Source organism: Macrobrachium rosenbergii, chromosome 39, assembly GCF_040412425.1.
Source record: "Macrobrachium rosenbergii isolate ZJJX-2024 chromosome 39, ASM4041242v1, whole genome shotgun sequence".
NCBI lineage: Eukaryota > Metazoa > Arthropoda > Malacostraca > Decapoda > Palaemonidae > Macrobrachium > Macrobrachium rosenbergii.
The window spans coordinates 7,646,644-7,656,214 of NC_089779.1; the positions used below are offsets into that span (position 1 = coordinate 7,646,644).

Consider the following 9,571-nt stretch of genomic DNA (forward strand, 5'->3'; position numbering starts at 1 on the left):
GTAGCTGTGTATGCAGAAGGTCTGGGAGATGCTTGGGGGCCAAAGTGGGAATGTTTAAATGGACTGTTGAGCCAACTTTCCGTAATGAAAGTGGAATGTGGATGCTGAATTTGAAAGAAAGGAAAAACGGTGAAGTAGGTTGTGTACTTATGTAGCATAAAAAGATTTGTAAGGGTAAAACGTATAGTTAACACTAAAGAAAAGTGTAGAGAGATGGCCATACAATCGTAATAACTGAGCACAGTTTATGCCAAGTCAGATCGTAGATGGATGACAGCATTTGAATGCCTGAAACTGTTAGTATACAAGTCCTATGGTCTTCTTAATTGAAGTTGGGCATTATCTACAAACTTCATCCCCTCTTTAGAGTGTTAATAAAAAGAAAAACAATATCTTTCGTTGCTGCTACTTCTTAATGTGGGAAGTCAGCCAGCTGCAAAAGAAAGATAAGCCGTTTATTTACTGACTTCTACAGCCACTTCCATACGCATGTACTATAGTCTTCCACTACCTTTTGTCTATAACACTTCATCTGCCTATTCCTCTCTTGGTTCCTTACTTCACCTTCCTCCCTCGGCTTCCAGAGGTAAATTCATTTGACTGACCTAATTTTTGCTTTCTTGCTTCGTGCAATATTCAGTTCACCTCTTCCAATCTAATGTCGTTCGTAACCTCTACTCCCAAACACCTATATGAGTCATTCTGTTCTGTTCTTCTACATCCTTGGTAACATTTATAGTGTCGTCTAACATTCGCTTCCAGCTTTTTCCTCTGACAAACACCCACAAACTTTTACTAGTCTCTGGAGCTTATCTTTGACTTCACCAATCAACACATTATCATTTACGGACATCAGCCATTCCACATTTCATTTATAACCGTTTATCCTTCGCTGCAAAATTTCAACCTCTATTGTCGCTTCATCCTCATGAGTTTTAAACAGTCATGAGGGCAGTAAACATGCATGTTTGACCCCGACCTTTACTCAAAACCAGTCAGTCTCCAGTTTACATATTTTTTCAGAAGTTGCACATATCATAAAACCCTCAATATATTCTTAACAAAATCCCATCTACGTACTGTACCATACCTCTGTAACTCCATATTTCATTTTGATTATTTTTTGTGAGCTTTTTACTGCCCATTATTCACCACAGACAATTTTTCCTCCTCTTATTCTCAACCTTTTTCGCACTGTTTCATAACAAACGCTTAATCCTCACACACTTTTTTAATCCATGATGGTGATCAACCGGCCCCCGCCCCCCTCAACCTCACCACACACCCTAACCCCCGTGTAGGCCTGTCATTCGTCGCACTGTCTCAATCAAAATCTTTCCCGCGCAAATCTATAAATGCTCTTAATGACGTCATAATCTGGCAGTTCATACACCCGTCTTTACAACACTTTTATAGAGCGACAATTATCCCTCCCATCCATACATTTTTTCCCACGGCATCTACACATACACTCATACACACACACAAAAACACACACACACACACACACACACGGGCTCCCAGCCCATGTTAAGTTGAGAGTCATGAGACTAATCAGTAAAGGCTTCTTCTCTCCATACATGAGGTTGAGAGTTCAGAAATCCTCATTTTTTCCAGTGACGTTTCTGGCCTTTGTATCAATCGTTTGTGCGCGTCCTTCAACAACAAATACCTCTTCACAAACTTTTGAGTCAGTCGTAATTATATACTTCATGTCGGGTGAGATATTCAATGTCATTTTCATTAGTTATCACATTTTTATTGATTAAGTTATAAATGTCAGCCCTTACTAGGAAGCAGTACAAAAATTCGATATTTGCGATTATTGTTGATGTGTTGGTAAAATCAAATAAATGTGCACCTAGGCAAGAATATGTAATGTACGCATGTATGTGTGAGCGCTTTGTATTCTTAGTGCATATCAGAACATGTGAAATGAGTCTCAGAAATCCCAAATACTTAATGATTCAACAAACTCGAATTCCTGGGCGCCATACAATTCTAAATGATTTGCCTATAACAAAATATAGAGGGGGAAATCAGATAAGACATTTCGCCGTAATATGAAGTCAACATTTCGGGTTTAATTGGTAATATCCATACTTGCCCTGCACTCTTGGTTAAAGAAGTTAATGGTATCGGAAATAATTGCACTAGGCCTAAGTTCAAAGTTTGATAGAACGGAGGTTGCTAAACAGAAGTAGTAAGAAGCAAAGGTTAGAATAGACTCACTCCTTCTCTATATATTATTATCATATTACTATTATTCATACTAAAGCTTATTGGATTATTTAGTGATTATTTACGTGTTCATACCGAAAACCTAATTGGAAAACAATTTAAATGATAAATGAATGAAAAATGTCATCGTTTCAGACTGGAGAAATTTTCCTCGGTAACTAGTCGCTCACTGAACAGGTGGATTTTCCAGCTTAGTAAAGATTAAGTCATTTCATCACTTATTGTTTTTGGATGAAGTACAAATTGTAAGGAAAAACGGGGGTGGGTCGGTAAATTTCCTGTTATCAAATTGTCTTAAATATTTTCACTTGTAAACCGCCTGTTCACTCAGGAATTTGTTCAGTCAGGATTTAATATCCTGTAGCGAATTTGTTGCAATAAAATACGCAACCTGACAGACCTATCGTAAAATGCCTTGCGGATTTGAATTGTAAGATACATTGTTATAACATGAAACTAATAACGGTAAAACAGTAATAACTAAAAAGAACAATAGTTAAAAGAAACAACCAGAGATAACAACTGAAAACAACTTAAACTAAAGTTATGATAAATTAAGATTTTCGATAGAAACCAAACCACCTTACAGTGGCATTAAGACGATGCTACAATACAATGAAAAGAAAAAATTAGGTAGAAGTCTTCCAAACCAGAAATTAGTGTCATGAGTAAATATATACTTGGAAGAAACATGTCATAGACAAGTTGCCGAATTTAAATTTTTTCAAGTCGGTTGATAACTGCCGAAGATAATGCGTCAATTTGTTTATTCAGTCATAGTCCTATGCTCAGGGATATAAAGGTAATTATAACTTATTCTGTGTTGGGAAGTGAAATAACTCTGCTTTTATCAGTATCTGGAACCCCTCCTAGAAGCCCGTCCGAAAGGTAATAATTAATATTCTTTGTCATCTGAAAGGAAACACGAGCCAAAAGAAACACTGTCTGCAGAAATTTCCGTGTATTATATAAAAAAGATTCTATAGCAGAAATATGTTTTATTGATCTATAGGGGCTCTCTAATATAGAGGTACATCATTGCGATCTCATATGTGAAATATGAAATACCTTCATTTTATCATCATTAATCGTAAAGGAAATAATTTAACAATTTCTTACATCAACCGACGCATTCACAGTCGCACTCTCTGCGTTGTCTTTCACCCGATGGGACTAGTCAGGAAAGTTCCAGGCAAACGGGTTCTCTGTCTCACTCTGTTGCTTTCTCTGGCAGCGAGCTCTTGCGGAGAGACAGAATTTGCAAATATGTAGAGAATCTCGCCATCTGATAAGTGATCAGTATTTGGGTTGGTAGCGATCTGGTTGACTGAAACAGGCTTTTCGACTGGGGTGTCAAAGAAGACCTCTTCACTGAAGAGCTCCTCACAAACGGGGCCCTCTTCAGTGTTCAGTGGGTGGCAGGTGGCCACACATTCCTCGAGAGTCCTGTAGCTGTACTTCAGACCCTCTTGACCACATCCTCCATACAGAAAACAGTCACACTGGTCCGTTCGGGGATTGTAGTAGTACCTAACACACGAAAGATAAGTACTTGTTAGTAGAGGCTAGGCTAGATTTTCACTTCTTTACAGTTATTAAAACATTAAAGTCTTTATGGAACAGAATAAAACATACAGTGATTGCCAATTTCACAGTAATTTTCCTATTTCAAGACTTATCCATTTACTTAAACTCTAACGATGGTTTACAAGTAGATTATTTTTGGACAAGAATTTCTTACCTAGGGAATGCAGCACGGCAGTCACCAGTAGGCGGTGTCACTCCACACATTGGATGTCTCCTGGGTACTTGCCCCACTGGCTTGCGCTGAGAATTCACAGGAAAATTATGGGAGACTCCAGATGAAGAGAAACTGCCGGTTGAAACAACCGGTGTCTTTGTTGGAGGTGGTCTTTGAGGATTACTTTGGGTATTCCCTGGTTGGTGAACTGAAGTGGAAAAGTCACCGCCAAATGAACCAAACGAGGTCTCTGGAACAGTACCTCTTTGAGGAATAGTTTGATGTGTCAAAGGCGAGCCATTGGCAACTGTGGCGAGCGGGGTCTGTGGTATATCTGCTCTCGGAGGAACAACTGGTAGCTGGGGCACTTGCTGGTCAACGGAGAATCTAGATGTAGAGGGTCGTAGCTGGTCCCGACGTTGCTGGTCCTGACGTTGCTGGTCTGGACGTGGCTGATCCTGACGCAATGGATTTACTTGCAAGGGATAATTCTGGGGAGGGAGTACAGGGCGATGAAAAACTGGATCTTGCGAGCTGTCATGTACTCTCTGGTTTAAAGCGGCTTGTCTGAAAGGCACCAACGGAGGAAGAGAAGGAGGAGGAGGGCCATTAATAAAGCCACCGTCTGGCCTCACTGCTGGATTACCGATGAGGAAAGTATCTCTCGGGAGAACCTGGGAGAGCAGAGACATACCCACCTGAGCTTCGGAAGTCGTCCATATTGACGCAAAGGACAGAGTGATTAGGAGCACCCCGAATGTCACCATGCCGAATCTGCAAAAGGAAAAAGGACTTAAAATAAATATAGAAACAAGTAAAGCTGTTGCCACAGCAAAAGGATACAGAAAGTATATAAAATTATTTCCAGTGCTGTTTGAAAAGTGTTCGTCCTGAACTTTTAAGGAACTTGAAGAGTAAACACATCACTTATGTGAACGTATAAATTCAAATTAAATTCAGTAAAAGAATAAACAGTTCTAACAGAGACCTTATAACTTTTAACTGGAATTAGAAATTCATTTAAAAAAATGGGTCTATCAGCGTCGTCTATTGAAAATTTGTTTTATGACCCCGAAGGAGGTCGAATTTTGTAAAACGCTACCGTGTTCTTGACAAATGTGGCAAATTGTGACATTACTGAGATTTTAAGGTACTACAGCCTCTTCCCTACTCCCTACCATCAGCTTTCAAACCTAAAACAAACACAGTATAGATTTGAAAACTTAAAGAAAGATGAACTTAGTTTAGGCGATTTTCGAACCCTGTTCAAATCCGAGCCGGATTCAGCTTCGAGATAGATAGCCCCAAGAGGGGGCCCATCCCCACATAACAGCAACTGCCACGAGAGAGAGAGAGAGAGAGAGAGAGAGAGAGAGAGAGAGCAAAAACGGTTTTCTGGTAAGTTGAAAATTAACCGTTTGAAATACAATAAACATTAAACTGAAATCTTCATGCATGATTTAATTTCTATTTCAGTGTGCGGATTCATAGATGTTGACGATAACAGGTCTATGAACACAAAATCATGTTTGCAGCATAAGGCTTATGAATACAAGAAACTTACACAGTTAAAAAAAAAAAAAATCTTAATAGAAGTGGAGACCGTATAAAATAAAGAAAAAAATCCACGTCATAATGGATGACAGTAATTTATTATGTGATCTAAAGTAATCACTCAGTTTAGGACACCCTACATTTCAAATGAAGCCAATTTTCGTTTAAAGTAACGACCTAGCCTTCACAAGTTAGTCTTGTTGATAAATGATGACTGGAATCAGTCGATAAATGATGATTGGAATTCGTCTCACTTTCTCTAACAAGTCGACAAGTGAACCCGTGTCTTGATCGTGTTCGGCATTGTAACTTGCTTTCGTTAGTTTTCTTCAAGTTTTCGGTAAACGATAAGCGATTGAGTCCAAACGCGAATAGAATTAAATCTAATGAAGTGTGTTGAGACGGTGAATGTGTATGTATATATGTATATATATACATATACAAATGTATTTATATATATCATATTTATTATCAATACATGTAGACTCTGCAAAGATTCGGTGGCCCATAAGTCGCTGTAAAGTGTTATGCAACAGGTGCCGTAGTGAATGTTAAATGTTTTGTTCCTATTACGGTCCAAGGACGCGCCGTTCGCAATCCAACGTGAAGAAATTGCTAATAATATATTCTAGTAAGAGGTATTAGGACGATACGGTTGCCGGAAGATGAATCATGTTAATTGCCAGGAAAAAGATGATAAAACCAACTTCTTGGAACTACTCAGGAAATTTAGTGCCGTCATCACCCAAGAAGTTTGGTTTTCGTACGTAATGGTACAAAAACTAATTAATTAATCGTTTTTTAAAAGATAAAGTCACGTAATTCCAGCACTTCTTACAGTCAATTATATTCACTCTCTCTCTCTCTCTCTCTCTCTCTCTCTCTCTCTCTCTCTCTCTCTCTCTCTCTCTCTCTCTCTTTCACACACACAGGGATAACCAGGACATCTTCAGATTCAAAGATCTCTCTCTCTCTCTCTCTCTCTCTCTCTCTCTCTCTCTCTCTCTCTCTCTCTGTCCTAGCATGGCTGATATAAATCTGGCTCACCTTGGCCTAGGGAATGCTTCTAAACTTTCACGTGAAGGCTCCTTGTCTTGTCTTTTCCTAATAAAAGATAAAAAAAAAAGTCCCTTGCAGCTATAGTTTGATAATCACAGACAGACTTGATATCATGATTGGCAGTTTACATAAAGAATCCATTTGTGCAAGAATTTAAAAACAAAAACTTGCTTTATTAGGCCAGATCAGTTGTAAACACGGCAATACATTATATATTCTAATTTGGTCTTTGCTTATTGTTTGACTTTTTTTGTCTTCAGTGTTCATATTTATGAAGAGAGATAAAAAATTTCTATGCAATTCAGTTCCGGAACACGGCAAGTCATAAGCCCTCCTTGTACATATTTTTTTTTTATTCTTATTCGACTTGTTTTTCAACGCATTTATGAATATAGGGTTGAACTGAATGACCAGAATATTAATAAAAACAGGATCCAAAAACTGAGTGTAGCATCGAATGAAAACTCGAATTAACGAAAATGAAACTCCATTTGCAAGAATAGATCGAATACGAAGCCACATAAACGACACTTGGGTCGAATAAATAAGTAAAGTAAAAAAAAAAAAAAAAAAAAGACAAGGAAACTAGGATTTAATAGTTTGTAACTCACAAGGTGACAACTAGAACCAGATGAGGCCAAGAGCACGTGTTGACACATATGAGGATCGAGGCCAGCGCCAAATTCGCATTGCATGATAAATCTGGTTGGACTCACCCGAACGTGTGATAGACTGATGATTGATCGTTTTGATTAGCGTCACATTAACTAAGGTCATCAACGCCGGATAAATAAACTGTAAAGTACATGTTCCTCGTCTATGAATAAACAGATTCATTCACACGAAACTACAACTACATAAACGAAAAAAGAGGAATATGTGGCAATACTGAAATACGGCAACAAAACGAAACAAATAAGATATGGTGGGTTCCAGCTACTTTTAGAGAGTTAAAAACGCCGCCAGTTTAAAATCCAAGGAAACGCTCAACCACGTGCCTTTTTCTAGCCCAGGCTCGAAGGAAACAAGAAAAATGGATTGAGGAAGGAAGAAAGTCGGGGCCTGACCAAGAAGGAGGCGACGGGCCTCCTTCCTCTGCATCTTCCTGGTTCAGTTCACCAGTCAGGCCCCATTCACTTATTAGTACTTGTTTCATAAAATTAGTTCTTTTTCGTCATGCCTGCTTTTGAAAGTTGAAGATTTTTCAAAATAAAAAAAAAAAAACACTAAATTCACGCATCGAATCATGATGGAAAATTACATATATGCCTGACGTGATGTCACCATGAAACATCCCTTTCCTGTACGACATTATTCATCTATTATTATTACCATCAATAACGATAATGAAAACAAATAAGTGGAAGCAGCTATGAGTCGCGTATGACAGTCAGACTTTGCAAGAATTATGCCTAAACCATCAAAAATACAAAAAAAAAGAAAAATAACACGAAGGAAGTTAGCCGAAGTTAATTTTTTCGTATTTTCCTCTCGTTTTTTTTATATATATTTGGGTATAATTCCCGCAAAATCTTGCAGCTGTTTCCATTTGTTTTTGTCATCACTGTTGGTGGTGACATTGGAATAGTATAGTATAGGAATTAGAAATTAGGGATAGATAGAACAAATGCGGATAGAAAGATGTATGAATGGATGCGATGTTGTAAAAGAATAGATTAATTTCCAGTGACCTGTAACAGATCAGTGACTCCTCAGAGAGGGTGGAAATATAGAAGTGGAAACATGGTAACTTCAAAAGTAACAACAGGCATAAAAGCATATTATTATAGATATAGAAAAGGCAAGAAAAAACAATAATAAAAAATCTTACTTGCAATAAGCCCTTTTTTTTATGCACCGTTTGATTTGATTCTGGTAAGGTCTGTGGTGACATACTCTCTCTCTTTCTTTCTCATCTTGTTTGTTTGATGTTTAATTGTATCAACAAGAACTTAAAATTAGCAATTGTATTTAATCAAGCTTCATTTGGAAGTATCTTCTTTTAATGCCGTCTAAATATAAATATTAATATCAAATGAAGAGTTCGAAACTTTGAACTAAAACTGAATTCATGCATGCAACACACACACAGGGACACGTGATGCTTAGCAAATAGATAGTACTTGCACGCTGACTTATTAGGAGTGCGCGTCATCTAGAGTACTGTTACATTAATGTATTATCACATTGACAGATCAATGCAAATTTCGTTACCTCTTCTGCCATACAACAAAACAACAAAAGAAAATATCGGCCCCAAAATACCAGGAAAAACACGAAGGGGTCACTTTTCAAGATTGTTTTTCGTTAGGCCTATGCTTCGCAGGGCCACTGACTGGCTTTCCCCCAACCGGCTATCGCATTGCAAAGAAAAGGCCGATTAGCATCACAGACGACAGCTTCAAGAACTGCTTCCATCACGGGAAACCCTGATTTGGCAACGCTGCATCATGGAGGCAAGATGGAAGGGAGCAATCACCGGAAAAAGCGAGACACTTGTTTCAAATAATCACAGCAGTACTCACTATTTGTTTAAGAGACTGAACAGGTAAAAATTCCACTTGTCTCGAGAGAAATAAAGTCCAGAAACACTAAGGCGAGGGAGAGGGTTCTCGCTCAGCGCTGCTCGGCTGGAAGTGACCCTGGCAGTCGCCTGAACATCACTATATATCGGTCTAGGAACACTCACCGACAGTGTGATTGCACCCAAAGTTTGTGAATGAATCGCCACCTCTGCGTCGTGTCTATCATTAGTTATAGAATTTAAACTTGCAGAACTGACTTTGGTGGAAGTGATGATATAAAACTTGTAGCGAAATAATTAAAAATTAAAATCTTTTGTATTTAATTTGCAAGACCGGCGTCGAAAGGGCTTCCGGGTGGGAATAACTGGGATTTACCAGTCTCCTCCTATCCACTCGCATTCACATTCACCCACCCTTTTTGTTTGTTTACAGAACATACTCGCAGGCGTTC

At 38.4% G+C, this 9,571-nt stretch overlaps 1 protein-coding gene across 1 annotated transcript; it reads right to left on the reverse strand.

Annotated features, from left to right (window-relative positions):
- Positions 1 to 1,737: 1,737 nt before the first annotated feature.
- Positions 1,738 to 9,242, reverse strand: LOC136825698 (uncharacterized). Its single transcript, XM_067082441.1, has 3 exons — positions 9,121 to 9,242; positions 3,983 to 4,756; positions 1,738 to 3,771 (listed from the first exon to the last, which is right to left on the reverse strand). The coding sequence occupies exons 2-3, from the start codon at positions 4,747 to 4,749 to the stop codon at positions 3,402 to 3,404; spliced, it is 1,137 nt and encodes a 378-aa protein (XP_066938542.1). The 5' UTR covers positions 4,750 to 4,756; positions 9,121 to 9,242; the 3' UTR covers positions 1,738 to 3,401.
- Positions 9,243 to 9,571: the final 329 nt, after the last annotated feature.

What these genes read in the sequence shown, in the direction of transcription:
- LOC136825698 (XM_067082441.1), bottom strand. Translation starts at nt 4,749, where the DNA reads ATGGTGACATTCGGGGTGCTCCTAATCACTCTGTCCTTTGCGTCAATA. An exon ending in TGCCGTGCTGCATTCCCTAG is followed by an intron (nt 3,772 to 3,982) that starts GTAAGAAATTCT and finishes TTCGTGTGTTAG; the next exon opens with GTACTACTACAATCCCCGAA.